Source organism: Pyrgilauda ruficollis, unplaced genomic scaffold (assembly GCF_017590135.1).
Source record: "Pyrgilauda ruficollis isolate IOZ18807 unplaced genomic scaffold, ASM1759013v1 scaffold16, whole genome shotgun sequence".
Classification (NCBI taxonomy): Eukaryota; Metazoa; Chordata; class Aves; order Passeriformes; family Passeridae; genus Pyrgilauda; species Pyrgilauda ruficollis.
The window spans coordinates 2,347,120-2,374,576 of record NW_024514764.1 but is presented as its reverse complement, the minus strand read 5'-3'; the positions used below and the strand labels follow the sequence as shown (position 1 = coordinate 2,374,576).

The following is a 27,457-nucleotide window of genomic DNA, read 5'->3' as shown; positions in this document are numbered from 1 at the left end:
TCCATCGCATTTTTTTGTACTTAGGTTGATGCTACCTGAGGAGCCCCCCAGTGCCCCACCTAAAAACATCGTGGCCAGTGGGAGAACCAATCAGTCCATCATGGTCCAGTGGCAGCCTCCTCCTGAGAGTGAGCACAATGGGGTTCTTCATGGCTACATCCTAAGGTAAGTCCTTTCATAACCTGGGAAGTCCAGAGATAGGTCCAGGTGTGCACAAGGGAGTTGAAATTGTGTGAGTTAAGAGTGTAATAAAAGCTATCTCTTATTGAATTAAAGATATTAATTACTGTGTGCAAATGCTGGGGCTGCCCTGGTTTGTTAAATATAAGAAAGCAACAACTCTTCAAGGAGTCACAAGGGTGCAGCCATTTAAATTCTGGCCTGTCTGTCCTACAGAGTCTGAGAGCTCCATCAGCTGTTCCAAAGGACCTGTGGAGACTCACAAAATCCTTTTATTCAATTTTCAAAGGGAAGTGAAACTCTAAGTAATGCAAGTGTTCACATGGGACGCTGGTACAGTGCAGCCTATGCAGATGTATATTTACTTATTACAAGCTCAGCTCCCTGCTCAAAAGGTTAATTAAATTTATCAAAGACACAACAGGGCTCCTGCCTATGGAGGAGCAGCAAAAGAATCAATAAACTTCAGTTTTGTGCCAAACAAAATGGAGAGAGGGAATGACAGGTCAGATCCTTCATGGCAGACCTTGGTTTGGTTTTGAAAATCAGCCAGTTGAGTAAGATCCTTTCAGCCCTGTCTATATTTATTAATGAGAAACACATTCAGGCAGGTAACTGGGAATCCTGCACCCATCCAGTCTGGCAGCTTACCCAGGATTCATTTTGTTAGAAAGGATGTTGCCACTTGAGAGACTTTGCAGAGCATTTCCCTTAGGTGATTTTTTGGGACACAGTATTCACTCCTACCCAATTCCACTACAGATTACTGCTCATTTGGCATCCTCCACACCCTGCAGTGCTAGCAGCCAGCTAGGGCCACACCTCTAGTGAAGGAGGCATTTTTTGTGGGAAAACTCCCAGCCCCTGACATATTTCCAAGTGATGGTTACAGCCTCCTGTAGGCAGGCTGCTGCCATTTTTAATACAGTGTCCTCCAGAACTGTAAAAGATAACTAAATGCTGCAGTTTAAATGCCAACATCCTGTTCAAGCTGTGCTCCTACTTTTGCTGGCATGGATGGGAAGGCTTTTGTCATGTTAAGAGTGTTGGTGAGCTCCCAAAATAACCCTGGGAAGTTCCCTCTGTCTGCAGGCAGAGTTGAGTGTGTTCATCTCCCTGTCAGCTGCACAGAGCTCCTCAGCAGAGTTGAGCCCCTTGTGCAAGTGCTGCTGGTGCAGGGTTTTAGGGCTGGGCTCAGTTTAAAATGTTTTGTCAGCCATCAGTGGGCAAAGGTGCTTTAACTTCTGCCTGCAGATAGACTCCTGTCCTGAGTCTTGGGTTCCTATCTGCCAAGGGTGCAAACATTCTTTATGCAATTCTTCCCTTCAAACTGGTCTCCTCAATGGTAGGATTAGTTCCCTAGGTATTCCCAGGGGGTCTTTCCAAGTCTCAGCATTAAGTCCTTTAAAAAGCAATCCTATAGACTCCTACTTCTGGCAATCTGTGCTGTTTTCTCCATATAACATTTCCAATAATGTTTAACTTTGGTACTTTCTACAGTATTTATCTGCATAATTGATCCCTGACCTTGCCAGAACATTTCTTTCCATTTTAATAGTCTTCATATTCATTATGCTCAATCTGTGAACATTTTTGGGGTCTTCCTTCTTTGTCTTGACAGCAGAGCAGAGAAACCATTTATTCAACAGGAATTTAAGATTATCACATAAGATCACAGGTGTCCCAGGTAATAAACCAGGCTGTTCTTCCCAGTTGAATTGTGTAGTCACAGCAACATGCACTGAAGAACAGTGCTCCTACACTGATTTCTGCAGAATCAGGGTGTAGCAGAGTGAAAAGCACCAGCCATCCCAGAGACACAAAGCTCAAGACATGCAAGATGCTAAATTGATGGAACACCTGATCTTTAAAAGTGAAGGTGCACTGCACAAGTCATGTGGAGTATCCATCAAAGTCCATGGTGAGAAAAATCATGAAGACATGACATTTCTGAACTGGCCTCCTTCCTCTGCCCTTTTTCTCACTGCCAATATTGCATTTAGGGGTCTGCCACGCTAACAGCATAACAGATTAAATCACAGGAGCACTTGCACCTTGTCTGCTGGGCAGGAAACAGAGCATTGCTGCACTAAGAACTGACTTGCCAGGGAGCAGATGCCCTGCACAGGAGAGAGAGAGAGAGAGAAAGGGGGAGCGAGACATTCAATAAACTCAGCTGAGAGCTGGTATTTCTTTATTTCCATTTATATTTCCTAAATGGAATCACACCAGTGTAGCATTACAAATATTAAGTGTGCTAGAGATGGTCAGGCAAGCAGCAGAAAATAGAGATGTCAGTGATTAGGACCTGATCGCATTATAGGAAGATTTTAGAACAAAAATCTCTGGCTGAAACACATGAAGTTGTCTAGTCATAAACATTGCACTTATTTTATTAGATGAATTTAAAATGTCTCTGTAAGATGTCAATGAAATTGTTCTATGTCAATAAACTTTTGGTGATTGCAGTGAAGCAAAGGATGGGTAAGAGTGCATGAAAGTTGTGTGGTGAAGAAAAACACAAATGTTTCCATATTTGTCTTTTTCCTGGAATAGTAATGCCTTGTGTCCCTTATTTGGCCTCTGTTTTTTTTTTTTTTTTTTGTTTTTTTTTTTGTTGTTGTTGTTTTTTTGGTGGGTTTTTTTTGGGTTTTTTTTTTGAGCTGTGAGTGAAGTAAAGCATCCACTGTACTGCTTTCATAAAGGAAGGAAAACAAACAGTATTATTCACATTCACAGATTTGCAAGGTTTGTTTGTTTTCTATAATTTAGGTTTCTTCTGTAGTTTGTTGGCCTGAAGAGACACATCAAAGGGGCTCTGTTTTCTGGAATACAGTTTTTACATGAGAAAATATATTCAGTGTTTCAGCTGCTGGTGTCTCAGCAGAAAGAGTTTCAGGATATTTATCACCCACCTGTGTTTGACACAGCCCTTCCCCTGGAGCTCCAGTGCTTACCCAACCCTTCAGTGTCAACTGTATTCAATCCTTATTTTAATTATTCTGTGGAGTAAATTCTGGTGGAAGCCAGGGGTGCCAGTGGCTGAGATTCCACGAGGTCAGAGCCCTCTGAGCTCTTCCTTTTCAGATTTCAGAAGTGAAGGGAAAAAAACAATTTCTCAGGCTGATTTACAGCAGCACTCTGATAAAAATCACATCTGGGCTATTTTTTGTACTAAATCACAGCTTTTACTAGACAAGGCACATTTAAAAAGCTGTAATTTTTCTGCAACCATAAAACAGGATAAAATACCCGTTTTGTTTAGCCCTGAGCCTGTAATCTCAGTAAAATCAGATTATAAATACTATAGCAGTCAAACATGATATGGTCTTATCAGGAGTTGCTATGTTCCTCCTGATTATTTTTCATTATTCTTGGTAAAATTCTGCTGTAAAACTTTGCATATTGCCTCTTTACAAAGGAAGCTCTTTTTCCAGCCAGGATATTTTCTCTAATTGATACCATCTAATTAACCAGCTAATTCTTCTCTCCATATGGCAGGTATCGCCTGGCCGGCCTCCCGGGAGAGTACCAGTACAAAAACATCACCAGTGCAGAAATCAACTACTGCTTGGTGAAAGACCTGATCATTTGGACCCAGTATGAAATCCAGGTGGCATCTTACAACGGAGCTGGGCTGGGAGCCTTCAGCAGGCCTGTGACAGAGTACACACTGCAGGGAGGTGAGCAAATCCCAGCAGGATCTCCTTGATCATCCCACAGCTTGCTCAGGGGATGTGCTGCTGGCAATCCCACCTTAGAACCTGGGAAATCAGTGGTCACTTCAGTCAAATTTGATAGACAGTTTGGAGCAGGAAGCACCTGCAAATTTCAAGTGCCTGATCAGAGCCAAGTCTTTGCTCTATCTCTGTTGCAGAAAAAGCTGTGAGTGAAGTAAAAAAATTATCTGTTTTGTTGACCCTCGTGATGATGTGTTGGCACACTTGCAGGTCAGAGTCAGCTGCAGCAGAAGTAATAAATAGAAATGCTGATGAGAGCTGGGGTCCTGGGGAATGGATTTATGGGACCTGTGACAGGCAGGGGCTGAGGTTACCCTGCCAGGAGAGTTGGAGAAAATATGGCAGGGAATTGGTTTTATCATGGCCAAGGCATGCAAGATGCTGCATATGCAATGTAGGAGATAGAGTGACCTAGCTGCATTAGTTCTGATAATCACAGAATACCTTGTTTTAGAAATATGGAATAAATTGCAAAAAAGAAATACAACCTGTGGAGAAAGGGTTCTGAAGCATTTCAGGAATGGTGCAGATACTTTCAAAGGGGAAGATAAAGTGATCTTTAAAGCCCTGATTTTTATGCTACAGCTCCTCCACACTTTTCCAAGTGCTTTAAGAAGAGTATAAATTACACCAACAAAAGGATATGTAATTACTTTTTACAACCAGTGTAAGGCATGTTTACACCTCGAGATTGGTATAAAAATCTGTAGGATAATTAAGTGCCAGGTCCTTAAGGCTTCCATATATTCCCATAATTGCAGGACTGTGCTGGATGCTGAGCACTGGACAGTACATGGGCTCTACTTCATTGGTCATAAAACAATTATACTGTTTTAAAACCTAGCAGATTTACAGTGCATCAGTTAATTTTCAATCAGGGAAGTAGATGTAGTTGTTTGTTAATTGTTACTAGGAGTAGCTTATAACATGATTAGATACAGTTTGAGGTGTAGGGAGATCTTTAAGAACAAATTATTCATATGCAACACTAATTAACCACAACAACTAGGGAAAGAACTATCTATATTTTGTCTTAGGGCATGCAAAGTCTCATAGTTCAGAGGAGCCTAGGCACTCTCAACCTCATTCTAGAAGTATTTATAGCAGACCTTGAAATGTTTTTCTTGAAGTCTTCTCCTTCAGCCAGGATTAATGTTTTCTATCCCACTAAACACCCGAGCTCGTCAGAGAATTGGTTTGCCCACAGAATTTGAATCCCTTTTGTGATTATGCTTGTAATTCATTACCTTGTTTATTTGCACATTTTAAGCTATCATAGCACCTTAACCTTCCATCTATTAAGGCCCAGGTTTGGACTTCACACTCTTTTTTCTTAAACCCTGTAATTGACTCTAATTTCCCTTGATATTATGTGCAGTTATTATCATCCTTTATTGATTGGCTGTCTGTTGTCATTTATAAGGGTATAAATCCTCTGTTATAAATTAGGTGTAGTCAGTCCTGCATTCATGTTAATCAGCAAGAGTGTTTAGACTGCAGGCCAACCTGCAATGGCCTCTTTGGCTTCATGTAATTCCTCAGTGCTGGGTAGACATAGAAGAAAAACTGGATATTTCTGATTTATTTCATATTGGTATTTGCTAATAGCTGTTAATAACTACCTCATGGATGCTGCCACCTCCTGATGAACCTTGCTGGGCTCACCAAAGGCATATGTCCTGTTTTAAAAAGAGTTTGAAGCCTTTTTACATTTAGAGCTGAAAAGGGAGACTGGTATGAGTACAATTTGAATCTGGATTAATATCCAGTCTCCATATGTAATGTGCTACTGTCCAAATCTCTGCTCCTTTATGTTTATTGTAGTTGAGAAAAGACAGGGAAATCTAGTGACTGTTTCTTGCTCCAGAATGCTTTTCCTAAACCAAACTAGCAGGAGTAAGGAAAAGCCATGTGTAAAACCGCCTTGTAAATCATATTCTGATTTTAATATGAGCAGAGATAAATGTCAAAGAGACACACTCCCATCCATCCCCCTCTCCTACTACCACACCACCACTGCCTCTGCTCTGACATGCATTAAATGATGTGAGCTGTGCTGGCAAGAACCTGTCTGTCTGCAGATGAAAAATACCTCATACTCATCAAGTGTGCTGTGCAGGCAGAGCCTGGGAGGAAATGAACCCCGGGAGCAGATCAGCCCATTGGCAGGAGCACATCAGCATATTGGCACCTTTGTCATAGGGGGTATTGACTGGCCATATAAGCTGTGGATTTATACCAGGAGCTAGTCTATTAATCCCTTTTTAGTCCTCTGGCATTGCTTTAGCCACTGAAAACTAATCAGCTGCTCCAAGCTCCTCAAAAATCACCAACTTCAAGAACACAGCCAAGCTCACGAGGTGCTGATGGATCTGAACTTGGGGGAAACTGGTGCATAATGTCAGTGAGATAAAATGTCAGGAAGACTTACTGGCAGAGCACTGAACATCCCAGCACGAGGGTCAGACAGGTTGACTGTCTCTAAAATCTTGAAAGTCTTTTCAGAGTGATATTCAGGCTAATCCTTTGATGCTCTGTATATATAGGTCTTTCTTCATCAGACTTTCTCCAGCTGTTCCTTGCTTTGATGTTACTTTTCACAGGGATTTGTGCCAGCCCTCTGCATAGGGCAATTTCAGTTATTTAAGCAGTGTCCTGCAGGACTTCTCATTGCCATATGAAAACCTGAAGTTTCCCAATACCTTTTCATGTAAGAACAGCTTTGTGAAGGTATCAACATCTTTGTGTGGTGACAATATTGTCTCTGCTCTGTACTGTTGGGCATGTTTGCCTTTTTATGCAGGTTGATTTGATAAAGCAGCAACTTCCACCCCTTACTTTGGGTCTGTCCCTTTTATCTCACAACTGTGAATATCTCTTAACTTCTCTCTCTTTGAAAAACTCCCTCCGTGTCTTAGATTTAGGTAGGGCGAGGTTTACAAGTAGAGACACTTCTTCCATTAGCCTCTCAATTGACATTAATTGACACTTCTGTTTCTGCTTTTAGTGCCATGTCTTTCTTTTGATGCACATCTCAGAAGCCAGTCTTACATCCCAAAGTTCACAGATCTCAACATGTATTTGAATGTTGTTTTGTTTTCCCTTCTTTGTTGTGCATGGACACCTTGCCAGGCCAAGAAGGTCTGAGCAAAAGCCCTTCCTGAATAAAAGTTACCAGACTAGTGAATCTTCATGGTGTGGAAAGGATAAAAGTAAGAGGAGTCTGTTCAGCCAGGTCCAAAGCAGCTTCTTCCTCAGGCACTAAGAGATGAATCAGAGAAATGTGTAGAAGAGCCAGAGGAAATCCAGTTAACTGAAAGCTTCCTGCTTTATGTAGGAAATAATCTTGAAAAAAGAATTCCTGGCTGCGGAGTGTCCTCTGCAACCATTCAATTTATCTCAGTGAATAGATATTTTCCTTAGCTTTCCCTTGGGTTTTCTTGGCAAAAATACTTTAAAGATCCTGTTTCACTTCCTTTGGGGAGCTCCCAACAGCTTTGGAGCACCCTTGGCTGTTTTGGGCCCAGCTACTCCTGTGCAGAAGCAGGTTGGAGTTGTAGTGGCTGGGGAGATTTTATCTTGCTTACATGTCATTTGCCATCTACTGCTTTTATTTTATTTTTAAATTATTTCACAAGGTGATGAAATTAGCAGTTGTCTCAGAGAGGCCCCCAGCTCTTAAAAAGAAATAAAATCTTGTCTGTGTGAGAGACATGCAGGAAAGGAAGGAGGCGTTTCCCAGCTGCAAGAAGCCCAACTCATCAGTTAGTGCCAAATCTCACACTGCTGAATTTCAGAATTCAGATTTTCAGATGTGTAGTGTTACAGAGAACACTTTTCCTAGGCACCAACTGCTGTTCAGAACACAGCCCAGAACACCAGCAGGGAGCAGAGGGAAGAGGCTTCCCAGGAGGAATTACAGCTCCACATCCTCACGGCTCCCATGGGATGTGCAGCTCAGCACCTCAAGCTGGTGCATTAAAGGAACAACTAAATTCTCACCTAGAGGAAAACCTGCAGTTCCACAAGCCTGTCTGAGACAGGCAAGCTGCCACCTCGAAGGTCAGGAGCCCCAGAGGAGCCTTTTTTCCAAGGCTGTGCTGAAGATCTATATTTAGGAGCAGGAGTCTGGCAGTCAGAAACTCCACGGGATTTCCATGCTGTTTGCACATGGCCAGAGACAGAATAATTCCATGTACACATGCTTAACCTCAGTGCCTTGTCTCCTCTCAATTATCTTGTCAGTGAAACCCTTTTAATGGTTTTTATCTAGAGTGCTTCCATGACCTTTTCTACTTGGAATGCTGCACATTAACCCTCAGTCCCGGGGGCTGAGCTCTCCGCAGATTTCCAACCACATGAACTTTATCAGGAGCAAAGTAACAGTTGGTTGTGTCTGACCAATTTGATCTGCAGCTCTGAGATGACTCCCAGATGGATCTCCAGTGTGAGATGGCTTTGGAATACTTGCAGACATGATGAAGTGCAGGTTTAAAAGCTGGGAGTGTAAATACTTGGGGATTACTCTTGAAACACCTGTTTGACATTGGCAGCTTCTGTACAGCTTGACAACAAATTTGTAGGAAGAGGACAGGTATCTACCACTAATTTAGAAAATCCTTTGTGCAGACAGCCACAGCTTCAGGAAGTTACTCTCCAGGATCTTGGAAAAGTATTTGAGTTTTGAAGTGACCAGAAGGTCAATTCTGATTTAACTTCCCTCAAACTTCTTTTTTTTTTTAATGTAGAACTGCTCAGATACCCAAGGAAGTCTTTAATATCAGGACATAAAAGGAGAATTTTATACTGGCACTTTGAAGTAAATTTGAGATTATAATGCCAATATTTTACTGATTAAAAATATAAAAATGTATTACATTATGCCTTCTGCAGTATAATTAAGCTTATGCAAATCAGATGGACCATGTTCTTTCCATCTTTTAAATGCATTAATTGAGATGCAGATGTTGATTTTTCAATAAAGATAACCAAGGAGGAAATGTGATATAAATCATGATTTCCAACAGTCTGAAGGTTTTATGTTTTCTGTTCATAATTTTTTCCACTTTTCATATTATAGCAGGTATTTTCTCTGCTATGACCATATATTCTTGTTTCAGAAATTTATCTCCTAATGAACCAAAAATATTTCCCTTTTTAAAAGAAATAACTAATGCATTTGGTTATCCACATTCCTAAAACCGTAGTAAACCTGTCCTCAAGTGTTTGCCTGAGCTTTTTTGAGAACTGTGAGGACCACAAATGAAAACTTGGAGCTTGGGGTGGTGCTGAGCTGATTTAGCTTTCCTGACAGGAGGACAGGAATCTACCAGTGATATCCCGGTGAATTTCTGATAACAAACTATCATCAAGACCTGTAACACAATTTTCTTCTGCAATAACAAATCTCTGGCAGTTACAATATCTGAACATGCAAATGTGCAGGAAAGTAAGAATTTTGACTTTTAAAAAATATATGCATGTTAACCAGTAATTATACAAGGTATTGCACACAAAAGCAGATTCAAATATATCTTGTGGCTCTCATAATAAACAGTTTCATCAAAAACATGAATAAGAAAAAATGCATTTAGTGGGGGACTGTAGCCAAAGCAACTCATTATGACTGTAGAGTGACTTTAATATTTATGACTGTATCTCAGGATGATTTGGTGAATCTCTTAACTAGAAAAACTTTATGATGTCTACAGGTCATTCAGATAATAGTCTAACCTTCCAAAAGCACACAGGGAATTATGATACATGGCAGGAAGTAGGGCCCAGATTCTAATGAAAATTTAGAGTACTATCAGATAAACTCTGCTTCCAGAACTCAATAATTATGCATAGTTCATAAATTGTCACATCAAGATTTAAATTAGGGCAAGAAGGTTCTGACTAATACGCAGCTACTGAGGTTTAAAAAAGCTGCAGAGCAAGGTTGTGGAGCCATGGCAGAATCTTCAGGGAATTTTAGTGACAGAGGGCAAGGGAGTGGATGTTCTTGTCAGTTCAAACCTGACATCCCTGAGGATTTCTCCATTTTTCTGTGTTGATATTTCTGGGCTGTGCACATCTCTGGTAAGTATGCACTATCCTGTCTTACTATAGTGTCAGCACCAGTTAAGAATAATGCCCTTTTATCTCTTCCAAACAAACAGTAACTTTCAGTGGGAAGAGGGGCAATTTTGCACTTTTGAACTACTTTTCTTCATTTCTTCTCCACACAAAGACTTATTTTCCGAAAAGTAGTTTGGAACTTGAAAAAAAATTTCAAAAGTTTTTAAAACTTTTTAAAAGTTCCTACCCTCTTTTTGAAAAGTGTGGAGGAAGCCACCATTTCTCAGTGGGAATCGTGGATTCTCCTTAGAAGCACAAATCATTGGCTTTGGTAGAAACTTTCCCTTGGAAGCAGAAGGAACAAAGCCTTCCAAGCTTCAAAACCACTTGTGGATAGTTCCTCTTTCATAGAATACAAATGCACATGGCTGTCAATAGTGATATTTTTGAAGCATTATTAAGCTTATTTTATGGGATTTAAAGTGTCTTAGTCCATTTTTTTGTACTCAGATAGCAGTTTTCTTCTTGAAATTACTATAAGCTTGATAATTTTAGAAAAATAGGCCTGTCTATTAATATTCTTTCCTCTGAGAACTATAGAAATGACATCTTAAAACAGTAAGTTGAAGAAATTGCTTGGAATGAGACATTTTATTAAATGGTAAAATATTTAAGTGCTGGTTTTGGTTGTTTGAAGGCAGCATGCCTTTATGTTCCATGCTTGCTTTTGTATTGAGAAAACATCTGTCTAATTAAATCCTTGGCATAAAATGTTTATGCAACTTTTAGTAGATTAGAGGATGTGTTGGCTCAGGATATATATAATCAATTCAATATACATGAATGCATATCATATCAAGATAAAATGAGAACAACTCCCAATTCCCAAGAAAAATCTTTACTACATTTGATATTACTGGTCCTAATTCTTTAAGCAGCAGTAAATAATAAACAGATGCTGTTGCCAGATTATAATTCACAATTAAAACCTTAATTGTGCAAACTCCATGTTTTCTTGTCTGATCTGGGAAATTGAGCAGCATTAAAGGACTCAAGAAATTTCTCTCAGAAACTCTTCATTCTCCATGCATTCATGGATGACTGAAAGAGCTGTGCTCACCTATCCTTATGTGGCTCCTGCCTCAAGTCTTTCTGAGAAACTTCTCTGCAGGATAATAAGCTGCAGAAACCATTTCTTCTCCTTCCCTTGAAGGAATCTCCAATACAGGATGAGAAATTAACCCAATTGCCCAGCTTTCCAAATCGCTGCTGTTGCACAGGAAGTGCATCCCTCTCTCAAGGCTGGTATTACTCTGTGACTTGCAAGTGACACTCAGTGAGTTCTGTGTTCATTTTTCTCTTTTTCTTTTTCTTCATTCCTTCTCCACTCTGTTGTTGTTTTGTTTCCCCTCTGCTCCTGGGAGCAGTGCCCACAGCTCCACCTCAGAACGTGCAGGTTGAAGCCGTGAATTCCACAACCATCCAGTTCCTCTGGAACCCTCCACCCCAGCAGTTCATCAACGGCATTAACCAAGGGTACAAGGTGAGTACACACTTCAAATAATGTCTGCATTAACAGATGTAATGTCTGCATTTACACATTTCTGGTGTAAACCAGAATTTCAACCTTATGATCTCTGAATCTCCAAAGTGACTCTGTGCTTTCAGGAGTATCTTACACAGGTAAAATAAAGAGAGAAGTGAGCAGATGTTGCTCCTAACAGGGCTTGGAGCAGCCTGGGATAGTGGAAGGTGTCTCTGCCCATGGCAGAGGTTGGAACTGGATGATCTTCAAGGTCTCTTTCAACCCAAACCATTCTATGACACTAATATTTGCAATTTATGTAATTTCTGAAAAGGAAACGTGTCATAGCTTAGAAGTCCTTATACCTTTGTCATTTTCCTGGAGAGTTTCCAAAGCCAGAAAGCAATTCCATGTCAGTTTGGAAAGTCACCTCAGGAGACATGTCATTGTGGCACTGAAAACCAACCTTGAGGTTTCTGTTTATGCTAATAGAAATCCCTAGAATCACCATTCATTTCACTGGGAACCAAGGCATCACACTAAATAATTGCCTTGACTTTCCCACTGTGATAATCTGAGAGATTTGAGAATGTAGAATTTATTAATCAGGAAACATCTGTTAGAGTGCACAGAGCAGAGAGTGCTTAAGAGAGCCTCTGACCAGTGGAGTGTTTGCTGAGGAACTGGGTAGGGTAGTTTGTTCTCAACAGAACCTCCATCAATGATTCAGCAGTCAGGGCATAATAAATGAAGGGTTTAAAAATCTCCACAGAGAGAACAAGAAGAAATCTTGCAGGAATCTCAGAGCAGGAAAAGGGAAGGCAGGTGTGGTTTATGAGCAGGGAGAGGCAAGGTTGATTTGAGTGCTGGGTGGAGTGATTTGAGGAGGATGTTGTAGTTCCAAAGACAAGTTGTGAATTAAGGGATTGTACCTGGGTTTGAGATGTTTCAGAAGACTTGATCCTTCTCTAGAAATGTCTCAGAATGACAGAGAAACTGAGACAGACACAGATATGCATAGGAATTTTGGTACTTCTTCCCAAACCAATGTATATCTCATGAGGGTCAGCAGTGATCTGAGAATCTCACTGCTGAAGAAGTAAATAAATGCATGGAGATGTGTGTATCTGCTTCTGACAGGGATAGAATCAGCTCTCAAGGCTCAGTGACTGACAGGGCTACAGCACAATGCCCTGAAACTCCAGCACAGGAACAGCACTTGGCTTCTGTTCTGACTCTGGAGAATAAAAGCACTTTAGGGGTTCAGTGGACTGCAGTGCACTGTAATTTTCTGGTGCAAGTCCAAGCACAGTTAGCCCACATTTGCAAAGGTCTTATTTCAGATTTTCATTCTCTGTTATATTCAGAGTTCCAGTCTAAAGATCCTTGATCTCATTGCATAGCTACCTCTAATTTTTGTTTCCACTTCTTCAGCAATGCTATAAAAGAAGTAAAATTGTCATTTGTATCTGTCAGTGGCCAATAAAAACTTCTGAAATTATCAAAATTTGATTTCTTTGATTGCAGTAAATTGCCCTAGCTTTACCAGCCTGTTTCTCCCAGGGGTTGGGAATTGCAGTTCAAAGACTGTGTGAGATCATTTCTGTCACTTGTTTCTACAGAGGATCATTGTGTATGATTTATAAATTTCTAGTAGTCAAAGCCAGGCCTTTGCCTTTCTTAAGGATTAAACCCATTTTTTCCTTTAACTGACAAAATTGTTCACCTGTATTTTCTGCACACGTTTCCTCATGAACATGCACTCACTCAAGAGTTCAGTCTTCCAAAGTTATAAATGCCAATTGTAATGCACAGAGGTGATTTAGAAAAGAAAATAAAACTTACTATCTTCTTCAGCCATTATACATTTTTATCTTTTCTTTGAAATTTATTTGCATTTCAATAAGTTATAAAGTGCACTTTCTCAAATATGAAATATTCCTAACAAATTATTCCTAATAGTCCCCTAACTGTACTTTCTGGTTATCAGAGACTCTAGACATTGGCTAAATGTGTCAAATATGGCTTATTAATTTCAGGTATCTATTCATGTTTATGAGCCTGAAATCAATACAAGTAGCACAATTTACACAGTTACTGAATCAGGCCTGGAATTTTAACATTCTCCTGTAAGCCACATGATAAGGATTTTTGGACAAAATAAAAATTTCATGAACACTTTCAAGTTTTAGACCCCTAAGCCTTTAAGGCGATTTCAAAAATTGTTTCAGAATTTCAAAGTCGTTTGCCAAAAATGAATTTTTTAAGTCTTCATTTAGATACCTACACATGAGGTATTGCACTCTCAGAGATATTGATCACCCAGAACATCCACTGAGATGAATGAAACCTGCAAGACTGAGCTCCTGTGACAAGCACCCTATTTTAAATGCATGAAAATGTCTTCAGGAGTCTAACTTTTGGGACTCAGGTGTTGAAAATTGTAGTAATCATCTTTACAACCGTTTTTCTATTCTTTCTGTAGTTCCAGAACCGCTTGAATCATTCGCAGTGTGGATGTCCCCAGTCCACTGAGCTTGTAATGCCCCCAGCCTGTGAGGCAGGGCTGCTCACTGGGGTGCAGGGGGAGCTCTGGCAGGGGGAGGAGGGTGTGTGTGTCCCCATCTCTCTCCCTCTGATCCCAATAATCTCCCCAGACTGTGGGATCTTTAAAGAAAATAAGAATAAAGCATTTATGACAGAGTAGCACTGAAAGTACTTTTCTTTCTTCAGCCTGCTTTCAGCAGCAGAGACTGGCCAGGCTGATGAGACAAAAGGCTCGTGTCATCTGAATAATGATTTGCCATAATTTTGGCATTGCTCAGCAGCAGCCATAGTGAATTGCAATGCTGGTGTATCCCATCAGCAGTGAGTGTTACAGACATCCCTCCAGTGTCACAGTGCTGCATCCATCTGTTCAGCATCAGAGCTGACAGTGGTTTAACAGCATTGCTTGGTTCTTTGCAATCAGATTAAGATGGTTTTGGCAGCCAAACCGACTTTGATTCCAAATAGATACAACTTCTAATGAGAGCTCATCCCTGTTTAAATTTCCCAGCTCCTGGCGTGGCCGGTGGATGCTCCAGAGAGTGTGACCGTGGTCACCATCGCTCCGGATTTCCATGGTGTTCACAGTGGCTGCATCACCAACCTGAAGAAATTCACCAGCTACTACACCTCAGTGCTGTGCTTCACCACCCCAGGGGATGGCCCTCGGAGCCCTCCCCAGCTCCTGCGCACCCTGGAAGACAGTGAGTACCCAAAATTTTAAATCTCTCTGCTTAAAATTTGACCTTGGGTTCACAGCAATCTCTTCTCATGTGACCTCATGTCAGATGAAGACTTCAGCCAGTTTTCCATGGGTGTTCTTTCAGCCTGTGGCAAATATTTGATTTTTTTGTTTCATTAAGGACTAAACCTGGATGATTTTTTTATATTGATGATTAGCTAAGAGCTTCATAGTCAGGTTCAGCCAACACATAATGCATTATGTCTGCAAATCCTTGTGCTCTTAAATTCATGTTCAGGCACCCAAATAAATATGAATTGATCTTCTTAGGAACTGAGCACTGGAACTTCCTGTGGAGGTCAATGATTCATTTACAATTGTTTCCTGCTGTTACTCAATAAATTGAAAATGTCTGTATCTATATTACATTGCAAGTCTTTGTGTGAAAGAAAGAACCAGCAAGGCAGTTTCTGGCATCCTGAAAAACTGGGGGTAGGATTAAATAAAATGAACTGAATGATTTAGCATGTAAATTATTTCCTGCATCAGAAAAAGGTTTGGTCTCTGTGGCCCTTGAAGCTGTTTTCTCAAGACATATTTGGGCCTAACAAGTGTAGTGTGTGTCTGATGCTGATAAATTGACTGTGTCCACAGTGATCTTGGCTCTGGCCAGTGCTTCAGGAGCACCATAAACACTGCTGCACATTTTCAGGTTTAAACCAGAATAAAAAGTGTCTCATTCATCCATTAAGATATAGTTTTTAGAAATACTGCTCTGCCTTAATAGGGATCTTTTGGGTTAGTCAGTGTTCCCGTAAAGAAGAATCCAATTGTCGTTAACATTCACAGGAGTGAGGCTAAAGTGCTAATCCAATTTTTCATGAGATACTTTTGAAGGAACCTGGAGAAAATTACTCTTCCATGGATTTTTTTCCTAGTGTGGTTACTCTCTTCTGTGTACTAGAATAGGTTGCCAGAGGTAGGAATTTAAGGACCAGAAATCTGTGTGAGCCACTAATCTGAACTCCAACTTGTGTATCGGGGATGAAAGCAAAAGGTGTGGTGCAAGGAGAAACATGTATTAGGTTCCTCTGTGCATTATCGGCTTTTTGGCCCATTTTCCTTTGGAAAAAAAACTTTAGCTTTAGCTTTTGATGATTTGTACATGTGTTTGAGTTCATCTGCCTTCTCCCTCTTAGCACAGTAGAACCCCGTGGTTGATCTCAGTGAATGCAGAAGGGTAAGAAACCAAAGATACAAAACTCCTTGGATTTCACAAAAAGTTATCAGCTGGGAAGAGGAAAGAGACTGTTAATATGTCTGCTGAAGGAAAGGTTGCAGAAATGAAGCTTAAATGCTTTCCACAAAGTGGGAGCAGGGGTAGAGTCATTGCCCTGTCTCCTTGAGGCTATCTCAGGGAAATGTTGGGATGCCGTGCTTATTTAAACACAAGAGAATTCCATGGGAAACAAAAACCAAGAGAGAGCCATTGTATTTTCTGGATAATCTGAGACATTTCTCGGTGTGTCCAGCTACATGCTGCAAGGACTCTCAGCAGGAAAGATGAGCAGGGTTGATTTATTTATTTATAAATCCTGCAGAATTGCTTCTCTGGGTTTTCACAGTGATGGAGAAGTTCTGTGCAGGATGGTGTAGTGCATCTTGAGATGCATTACAAGAGAACTCCTTGAAGCTGAGTTGCTTCAGGATTTATGTGGTGGGGAAAAAAGATTTGAAAGGCCTGTCATTCATGTTCTCAGGTGATCATTTTCTGTCTAGATAGCCAAGTTAAGCAATCCTTTAGGAAAACAGGGATCTGTTTAAAAACAGGGATCAGATAAAACCTGACATCCAGTCACAAACATCATGTCCTGGCCTGGAGTCACATGCACCTGTGTTTCCTGATGACTTTAAAATTGGGCTGATTGGAGCAAAGCTTTGTGAGTGTGTGGTTTCAGTATCTGCAGCTCCACCATCCCAAACTGTGATAATTCCATGCTCTTGTTGGGCTTTCCTGGGATCACTATGGGCTCATCAGTTCTTCTGTGTGCTTTGACTACTGGGTACTGCAGAGTGGGTTTGGGAATTTTCCTCCCTGGGACTGCAGAATTGCAAATGGGGTTGTAGCTGACCTACTGGCAGGATTTGAGTTTTTTTTTTGTCATAGCTGGAGGGGAATAAGAGGCTGGACTAAATCGAAGAGGAAACAAAACATGAAATTGCAGACAAGAAATTGCCAACTGATGTCAGTGGAGCTGGAGGATACTCGGGCAGGCATCCAATGACAGAAGCACAGTGAATATAAAGTGAACAAAACCTCCTTTTTCCAGCGCATCGATTGAGGACAGAACAGCATTTGGATCAAAAATCAGTCAGGTTGTCTCCCTTGAAGATCAAAATTGAGGGAGGATGGCATATTCTTGACAGTCATTCCATTTTATGCTCTTTCATTGCACACTGGGGAGCTGAAATTTTTAAGAGCTCTTGAGCTACATCATAAAAACCCTTTAAAAAGTTTCACACACTTGTATTCATTTTACAGAAGACAGTTGCCATTATGTTGGACATTTTTAGAGTTGTTTTGAGGGAATTTATCCAAGCAGTGGCTCGTGACTCTGTCCTTGCTGTGACCTTGCATAGGGAAAAGGTTTTTTCCAGATGAGGGGATTGCTGGTGGTGCTGCTGCACAAAACAGGGCAGGTAAACACCTCACAGGTATCCTTGAAGGAAAGCAGTAAAGCTGTTAGATCTCCACACACTTGGGATGATGCCTGGGTGAAATAACTGACATGATGATAGCCAGAGGGTTTCTTCCCACCTTGCATTCTCCTCTCACCAAGGTTTCCAGCCTCCCTTAGCCCTGGCTCAGGGACATATTTCTCCAACCTTAGCCCTGCCACGTGAATCTGATCCCAGTTAAGTGGGTTCACCTATTAACAGCTTTCCTTTTCTGATTTGCCAGAGCCAGGAGCTGTGGGACACCTGAGTTTCACTGAGATTCTGGACACCTCACTCAAGGTCAGCTGGCAAGAACCTGTAGAGAAGAATGGCATCATCACAGGTATCAGCTGCTATCTCTGCTTTTATTCTTCTTTTTTATTCAGTGTGTGTGGGGTAGAATGTGTTGTTGCAGTGAAAAACTGTGTAGTGGAGCATTTAGGGAGAATTTGGGCTCTTGCTGATTTCCTGGCCCCTCCTCTGGGTAATTGAGATGTCACCAGGGAGTGTTATACAAAGTACAGCTCCAATTACTGGCAGCTCATGATTGTGCTTACTGGAAAAGCAGTTTGTGTTAGAAATCAGCTCCCCACAGGGTGTCTGGTCTTGTTAAATCCTCCGTGACCTCCACCTGCTTTACTGAATTTTTGGAAATTTGTGAGACCGTGCTTGGCCTTTGCCCCAAGGGTGGGGGGTCCCTACACAGAGCTCACAGCTGCAAAGTCTGGATTGGCTTTGCTGAGGTTTGCAATCAAGACCAAGCCTGAAATCAGCAGAATCCTTCCTCTGTGATCAAGTGGTCTGGCTGTGGACTGCGTGACAGAATTTGCATGTCATTATTTAATCTGTTATAAACTAGCACAAGGGTTCAGAACTCTCTTGTTTCCCTTTGATGAGTCTGCCATTTGACAAGCTATTTATCTATTTACTGTATGCCAGTGTAGATACAACAGCAGCAACTTCATTGTTTTTCATAAAGGAAGGTATAAATACTTGAGAAAACCTCGAGTTCTTATCAACAGAGGCAATATTGTTTTCAGATGGGAAACTATTGCAGCTGCACAGAATGGATGTTCCATTTAACAAGGGTTTTCAAGGTTTTGAAGCAACAAAAAAAGCTCCCAGATTTTAAATTACTGGAGGTAGTTGGGAAGGGAGAAAATAATTTCATGTGGATCAAAATATTTTGCTTTTAGAGTGTTAAAATGTCTAATTTTTTGTTTTAATTGTGTTACCATTTTGAAAAAATGCATTTTAGGAGTTAAAAACATCTGATTTTCTGACCCTTGACCACTGAAATGTTATCTCGGTCTAATTTCCTGAAGCATTTTAACTTTGACAGGTGTAATTATTTTGATAGGGTTTCACTAGTGTTTTCCTCTGTGTATCTGTGACGTGCACCATTTGTAGCTGTGTGCTCTGAGCTTTTTGTGGAGTCCTCATGCAGATCATCTCCTGCCTCTCCACCGTGGAAACCTGCCTGAAATATGCACTGATTTAAGTGGTTTGAGAAAAGAACCTAATGACTCCTGAAAGCAGAGCAGTATTGATTCAGTGAGGATGGCCAAAGCCTTTCAAGCCCAAGTGCTTAAATTTAGGTGCCTCCACCCAGGATGATGTAATACTGATCCTTGTTAAGCAGCAGGTAGCAGCTCTGTGCTTGGTGTTGCAGAATTACTTTGCTAAAAACAAGCTGCCCCTCCCAGAATGGGTTGAAACCAGATGGAGCCAAATGATGGACTGGGTTGTATTTGGAGTAAATTGTTTCAGAAGGAATCAACTGAATCCATTCTCTTATTCATGACAAAACACCAGTTTGAAAATGCCCAGCAGAGTCTATAAGGAAAAAGAAACCTCCTTAATGATGCAAATTGCATTTGGGATAGAAGAACAGCAAAATTGTTCATGCCCAGAGCACCACAAAGGTTTAGAGAGGGCTGCTTGGAGACCTGAGTGCTCAGGGAGGCAATTATTCATCATTTCTGCTCATTGATGTCTTTACTGGACCTTCTTGTTCCCTGCACAGGCGCTGGGAGGAGGGAAGCACGGAGGGGGTGCCTAGCAGCCAACCTGCTCTGGGAAATTGCCCATTACTCTTGCTGTAAATCTCAGTATCTTCCTCGTTCCCTCAGCAAACACTGATTTATGAGGATCTGGATGTGGACGGACAGTTTGTGATTGGGTGTAGTGCTCTTGTGTAGAGAATTTACTCCACATCAACAGAAAATTATTTCTGAAACTCCTCTGGTCGTTAGCCCCCTTTAGGCAGTGTTCTGTGGAGTGCCGGAGTGTGGGGGAAGGATCTGTGGCACCTTCCCTGTCCTCACTCACACCGGAGCCAGGGGAAACCCTCTGGAAAATCCAGCTGTGCTCCCCAGGCACGTTTCTGGCAGGGATCACATCTGTAACACAGGGAGTGGGTTCTCACCAGCCACATGGCCCAGAGTTCTGCCCATCTGCCACTCAGCGTGGCTGAAGTGCTACTTGGTGGTGCAGTGCTTGTTGTTCCTTTCCTTCAACACTTTTTTTTCCATCTGTTTTTGTTATGCCTGATTGCATTTGGCTTTGTGTCTGCTTGCTGCGTCTGTACAGATTTTCTGTTCTCATCTTTTATATGACTGGAATTTAACTATGCATTGGGGACTGAAATCCCTGACAGTAAATACTGCCTCTTTGCCTTTTCTTCAATTTACACAGAAACTTGGGATGTTTTTCTTGGTGAACATTTTTCTTTTTTTTTTCCCAGAAAATAAATACATAGGGACTATGTGCTTAATGGGCGGGAAAGCTGGGTCTCTTCTGTGGTCACAAGGGAGAAGAGATAAAATGTCCAAAGAATAATCACCAACATTTGATGTATAACCTAAGCTTATCCAGATGGGAGAGGAGATATCTCAATCACTGAAGATTGCCTGGTGTATGCTGAGTGACACTTTCTGTTGTCCTTAAGCAACAAATGAATAGAGAGAGCATTAAAAGTCCCCTGCTTATCTTCCTCTGGTTATTTATTGTCTGGAACAGGCTGCACCCACAGCTATTGAAAGAAAAGGGTGCTTGTGATGGTCCTTCTGTCTGCAACTCTTGACTGAGCATCAAACACAGGGACACTCAGCCCCCACCTTTCTGCTCATCCTCTGTTAATTCAGGCAACAAAGCCCTTAAACTTCGTCAAAATCTTCCTACAGATTACAATCCTGTCTCTGCTACATCAGCTCTGGTCTGGAAAATTATTCTTAAGCCTATTCAGAGAGCATCAAAACACCACAGTGTTTCCAAGACATCAGTAAATTACTGAGTTAATTAATTCCCACTCAGATAATTGTTTAAAACCAGTTCCAGATGAGCATTCTGGAGTTTTTCCCCTTCCCCTCTGCAGTGCAAAGTCAGAGGAGCATTTGTAGTGTAGCTGAAATTGTTGAAGCATCACATCCCTTTATCACTGCCCCCTCACCTGAAACATAATTAGTGACTGTGTGAGCACACTGGGCCCATTTTCATGCAAAATTAGGTCAAGATGAATCCCTGTCAGTGATGGCAGCTCAAAAGAGGACTGAGAACGTCTCACACCTTTCAGACTCTTGCAGAAATACTTGTCTCACCGTGCTTTTGGCTCATGAGATGATGCTTTCTTGCTGATTAATATCATGAGGGATTTTACTATATCAATTCATATATGTTAATTAGCTTATCATGTCTTTTTATTTAAAAAAAAAAATTGAAAAACCCTTCAAGCCCTCCAACTGGTCTCAATTCCTCATCTTAGATGATGGGAACAGGAACCCAGTAGGGAGTTTCTCTAGCCAGTTTGCCTTGTGCATGGTTCACTCAGTGGGATTCCTTTCTGTTAGTCCTTTTCACTCACTTCAATTTCACAGGCATTCAAGAGCTATGTGTATTTTTTTTTTTTCACCCTCTGAGTCAAATCACAAAGAAAGCAGCAATCAAGCAAACTTTTCAGACATGCTCTCCAAGGACTGGCACAGTGAGGTTCACATGGGTTCAAATGAGAATAAAGTGGGACTGGGCAGGAGGAGGACAAGCAGATTTGGAGGTAAAATTGAGCAAATCAGACAGTGGAAAGTTTCAAAAGTTCTTGGAAGGCAAGTGGTTATCAAAGAGATAAAAAGGAAAGTCTGGTTATGATAGAAGAATAATATGGAGGTCAGGGCAGGAGCAGCTTTGGACAATGCATTGGCTCCAAGATGGTTTTGAAAGAAAGGATAATGATTCACCCTGCTGGAGGATTTCTGCAAGGAACAAGCGGTGGGGAGTAGAGGTTTTTCAGTTCCTAGAAGATTCCCACAATGTTCCTGCCTGCTTGTTATTGTCAGATTTCTAAGTATTTCTAGACAGGCAGCACTGAAGGTTACTTCAGCATGCAAAGGGAGAAAGCCCTACTAAGCACACAGGGATTTTTAATTAATTCAGTAGATGTTCTATTTTCCAGTGTTTCTTCCCATTTGCTTTGTAGAGTTCACAGAATGAAAGTCCATCTTTCTGTCAGGTTAGTTCCAGGTCTCCAGGCCATTTCATATCAAGCATGAAAAAAAAGCTGAGACCTCATGTCCTCCTGACAGGGAGATAAAGGTCTATGGGGTACCTGCATCAATTGTTTATTGGAAATAACAATATTTTAAAAATACTTAGGTACTTTAGCCAGTGTTTACTTCAAGGAGGTCTTTTTTCTGTTTATAAAAGGTAATCACAAGGAATGGCATAAGGAACAAGGATCCACCACTGCCCACAAGCCCACGCAGGAATCCTCTGGGTTATTGGTGTCCCCCTGAGCTGTGGGTGATGTGTTTTGCAGGGTACCAGATCTCCTGGGAGGTGTATGGCAGGAACGAGTCCCGCCTGGCCCGCAGCCTGTCCAACAGCACCCTGGAGTACAAGATCACGGGGCTCTCCTCCCTCACCACCTACACCATCGAGGTGGCCGCCGTGACCGCCCAGGGCAGCGGCTGGGTCACCTCCTCCACCATCTCCTCTGGAGTGCCCCCAGGTTGGTCAACCTGCAGGAGACAAAACAAAACCAAACCTGCTGGTTCTTGGTGTTTCTGTGTTCCAAAGGTCACGGGTTACTTCAGTTCAGCAGTAATAAAGATTGTTTTATTTGTAAAGCATTGGAGTTCTTTGCCGCGTAATTTGGATTTAATTTTCGGAGCAGACTGAAATGTTAACGTGAAGATATTTGCAGTTTGAAATTTCCAGGAAGTTGAAGATGATTAATACAAGTACAAAAAAAAAAAAAGTGTGGGTATGACAATGGAATGGACAAAGTAATAAAGTGGGTACAATACAGAATCTCTTGACATTTACAAAGTGACATCAGAATGAAGCTTGAATCAATTCAAAGTGTTGCTTTGGGGCAAAAAACAGAGTTTGGGTGATATTAAAAGGGAAAGGATTTTCCATGTGGAAGTAATATAGCTTATGTCAACTATGAGTGTTTCACTTGTATAGTGAAACTAAAATCTTATTTACAAGAATTTGAAGTTTTGACCTGAAAACATATTTGGGAGGAGGCAGTTCTGTCCCACATTGTCTGAGTCACCATTTGGGCACTTGTACATTTACTCTTTTTGTATTTTCTTTTTAAAATTCTACACTGTGCCCCATCCACTGTAAAAAGCAAACTAAACAGCCAATTCATACCTCAAATAAGCAGTTTCAGTTAATATAGAGGTTACAGAAGTAGAATTTTCCTAAAGTGGAGCAGTTATTGCTCATCACTGAGGGAATCCAATTTTTCCCTTCCCCAGTATTATTTAACTTTTCTGTCTGTCCTAAAGTATGTTTGCCCTTCTGTTCCTTAATCATGGGTAATTATGACAAGCTGCAGACTGGATCAATGCCATGATATCTGATGGCAGGGTGCCTGCCAGATAACAGCATTATCCCACTTGGGCAGGGTTAGTTGATCGATCGTGGTTCCCACAAATGTGAAGTAAGAACCAAGAAATGCTGGGTATTTTTGCATATCTGAAATATATGCCAAAACCCTGCCCATTTTTAGCCTTTTGCAGTTGCACAGAGTGCAGCATTATCATAAAATTACAGAATGGTTTGGAAAGGACCCGAAAAATAATTTAGTTCCAAACCCCTGCCATGGGCAGTTACACCTTCCACAATATAATTACTGATTATATTCGTTATTTCCATTTGTTATAAATGCAGGTAACTGTTGAGAATTTATTATAAACACTCTGTATTTATATCTTTCCTGAACTTGCTTTTGTTGTTAATTCAGATGATATTAAAAACATAAATGCCACTGTAATCTTGACTGATGGGAGACAAAGATCTGATTGGGGCTTCAGATTTTTTCTCGTGGGAGGTCACCTTCTTTATTTGCTACAGGAATTGAAAAAAAAAATCATCTACTTTAATCAGGCTTTAGAAATGCCCTGGAAAACCTAGATATTGTAGGTCAATATTAAATACACTACCCAAAACTTGGAGTTTTTTCCAGTTGTAGTTCTCTAAGAAAAACAACTGTTGAAAAACAACTGTTTTTCCAGTTGTTGTTCTCTAAGAAGTAAATAAACATTATTGTAATTTAATTCTGGGGAAACAGAAGTTCGGTGGAATTAGGTGACTTGACAGACCTGGAGCTGGGAAGTGCCTTTCCCCCAGGACCACCAGGGTTTATTCATTGGAAAGCTTCTCTAAAACAGTACCTGTAATTCTGTAGATGGGCTCTTTCTTTTCTCATTTGATCTATAACAATGTGGTGCATGCTCAGAGAGAAGAAATAGTAATGCTGTTGGTAAAACTCTGCCAAAAAGAAAAGAAAAATAACCACAGCTGGGGCAAATAGAGAGCCATTTTCCCTATGTGTTTTTTTTTTTTTTTTTTTTTTTTTTTTTTGGGGTTTTTTTTTTTTTTTGTTTTTTTTTTTGTGTTGGAAACTGAATGTCAGCTTTTGTTACCAGCTCCTAGACAGAGTGTTTCTACCTCTCATTTACTTTTCTGTTTCTCCAGAACTTCCAGGTGCTCCAACCAACCTGGTGATTTCCAACATCAGCCCTCGCTCTGCCACGCTTCAATTCCGCCCAGGATACGATGGCAAAACCTCCATCTCCAAGTGGATTGTGGAAGGCCAGGTATGTCCCTGAGAAAATTATCTTAATGAAGTTTCTGGGGGATTAAAATGACCCTAACTAATGAATTCCTTTTGGGGTTGCAGTTTTTGTTTAACTTTGGAGCAGAGCTCCTCTGTAAATGCTGGAGTTGCTGTCCAGGGGGTTCTGGAAAGGTTGGGATGCAGGGGAGGTTGAGAGTTCAGAAATGTCTGTGTCAGCCAGGGAGAAAAAGGCCAGATGAATGCTGGGACTTCTGTTCAGAAGAACAGCAGAAAAAAAGTGGTATATAATGTATATGTGTGTATATATATGTATGTGAGAATGCTTATCCTTCAAATAATTCACATGGAGTTTTGTTTATGTTCAGAAGAACACCAGATATACATAAACAGCACACACAGCAGAGCTTTAGTCCATCCTTCTATTTTGGAAAGGATTTGAAACTTGTGTTTAGGTTCTGTGAGGTGTCTTTTCAGAAGTTTGGAATTATTATCTCATAGATTCAGAAGTATAGGAAGAATTGCACTGAGCAGTAAAGATACCATTATTCATGAGATTGAGTGTATTTTTCTATCTTGTAATGGAATATATCAAGGTTTTCTATCCAGGCCTCTAGATATGAATAGGATGAATTCTCTTCTCCATCAGCTTTAAACAATATCCCTCTTTTTGCTGTCATTATGCCTTGGAGGAGTTATATATACCTCATTTGTTCTCCTGACAGATGAGCTTTGCTTCTTCCTTTCCTCCCACAGGTCTTTATAAATACTGTAATCTGTTTTTAAGACCAAATGTTGGACTTCTTAAATCACCATCACCACTTAGACATGTTGATACAATCACTTCACTTGGTAATGAGATTGTTGTGAACAAGTTGGTACATTTTGTGCCATTTATATACACATTATGGCATATTACAGAATTAAACACTAAAATCCAATAATATGGTGGCTTAGCACATTCTGAGGAGCATTTTCCTGCTGGAACACTGCATTGATATTGGTAGAAATTTGTTAATTCAGTGAGTTACAGAATGCTGCTGAAGTGAAGCAGATTTGAATGCTTTAAAACTGCAGTGATAATTACCATGAAGTTCATCTGCATCCTTGAAGAGCCCTGGGTACAAACAGTTGTTTGAAGAGTCCTTGGTGTGCAGAAAGGGTCTTTCTTGTTCACAAACCCTCACCAACATCTCATGCATCACTAGAAAAGTCCAGGGGTTTTTGGTTCTGACAGATCCAGAAATTATTTACTCCTTTTGGGGAAGGAGCACAGCCAAGTCCTTGAGGAATCTGGGCAGTCCATTTAACCACAGCAACCCTACAAGCGTCTGCTGCACCACACCTCACTGCTCAGCTTCAGCACAACAAGAAATGTTGCTCCTAGTGGATTTCAGGAAGAAATAAAAACTCTTGCTCACCTGATTAATGAAAATCAGTTCAGGTATGCAGTGAAATTGGTGAGTCCTCAAGGATATAGCAAATCCTGTTTCCAGGATGACAGCTGCATATAATCCTTTGTTCACAGCCCCTTTCTGCCAGCACTCCTCTCAAACTCTTTCTCTCTGAAAGTGCAATTTCACAGCACTTTTAGCCAATCTAAAGCAGAGCTCTGGTTGTCCTGCTCCTATTCCCTCTCCCCATCCCACTTAACAAGACTTTTCCTCCTCCTGCCCTCTATGTGCGCTGACACAGGATCAGACCTGGAGCTGCTGCAAGCTTTGATCCAGCCAAGAACAAATGATTTTCAGACAGGTCAACTCTGCACAGGCTGTGTGTGATCAGAACATCATTGTGAGGGAAGGGGGTATGAACATGGCACTGGGAGCAGAGATAAGGGCAGGAATGCCTCTGTCTCTACTTGGATCTAAACTGCCTTGGCCCTGCCCACCTTTCAAAGAGCTTTTGCAAAATGGTTTTTTGCTGCCAGTGCCACCCCAGTGTCCATTTCTGCCTTTGATGTGGTCTGTTCTCAGCTGGGATTTGTCCATGCCGGGGTGCAGGCTGGTGTTGCAACATCTGTATTTCAGCACAGACAACCATAGTTGCTCCTTAGGACTGTGTTGGATTGAAGGGCTGTGGTTGTACAATACTGGAATGGAGGGAGGGGTTTTGTCCTTCTGGATCTTTCATTCACTGACCCATGTTCAGCTTTTAATAGCAGTGTTAATTGTTTCATGCCTTGGCATTAAATTAAAAGCCACTTAAGGGTGGTTTTGTGCACTCTGATTTTAAAGCTGATGGTATTGCCAAGGGACAGGATGACATTCAGCTATAAAACACTAATCTGTGATTTGGGCTCTTCGTCTGTGTCCCTCCCACTCTGTAAGCTGGGCAACGCCTTTGTTTTGGACATCCCTGATAATTCTGACTCTTCTCTTCCATCTCCATTGGGAATTTACCTTTCACTCTCAATGTCTGTCCTTACAGACAAAATTCAGCTGTTTTGTATTCACAATCACAACCAACCTGCCACCAACGTGTTTTTCTTCTTTGTTCCTTTATTTGGCAGAAAGCTTCCTTGGTGAGGGCAGGTCTAGAAAATGTTCCAAGTGCTCCAGTTTGGCTGAAAGCCATTTTTGAAGTCTGATACTTCATGAACAATTTGGATGAGAAACACAGCTGGGAATTCCAGCTGACGTGAAATTTTTGTGCATCTGGCCTTGGTTTCTGCTTTTTGTTCCTGGGTGTAAATTCATGGGAGCCACTGTGGAACTAATTCTCAATTATGTCAATGAGCATGAGAGGAGATCAAGTCTTTAAGAGTTTAGTGTTGGTAGATAGTGAAATATCAAGCGTTAAAAATCCCACTTCTGTGTTTCTAGTGAAGGTACATTCTGTACTTTTGAAGAAATTTTTTTAAAAATCACTAGATTGTTTCTTTTCCATCATTTTATCTAGACTCAGGCCTGGAGGAAACT

General features: G+C 41.0%; 1 protein-coding gene across 6 annotated transcripts in view; it reads left to right on the top strand.

The window, feature by feature from the left end:
• SDK1 (sidekick cell adhesion molecule 1) overlaps positions 1-27,457 on the top strand; it is a 383,849-nt gene that overhangs the window by 265,570 nt on the left and 90,822 nt on the right. For all 6 annotated transcript variants that reach the window (XM_041462308.1, XM_041462312.1, XM_041462313.1 and 3 more), the window contains 7 exons: positions 25-165; positions 3,682-3,863; positions 11,408-11,523; positions 14,564-14,756; positions 17,697-17,795; positions 22,263-22,454; positions 24,437-24,558. In XM_041462308.1, the coding sequence (XP_041318242.1) occupies positions 25-165; positions 3,682-3,863; positions 11,408-11,523; positions 14,564-14,756; positions 17,697-17,795; positions 22,263-22,454; positions 24,437-24,558 (1,045 nt within the window). The remainder of the gene's footprint in view (positions 1-24; positions 166-3,681; positions 3,864-11,407; positions 11,524-14,563; positions 14,757-17,696; positions 17,796-22,262; positions 22,455-24,436; positions 24,559-27,457) is intronic.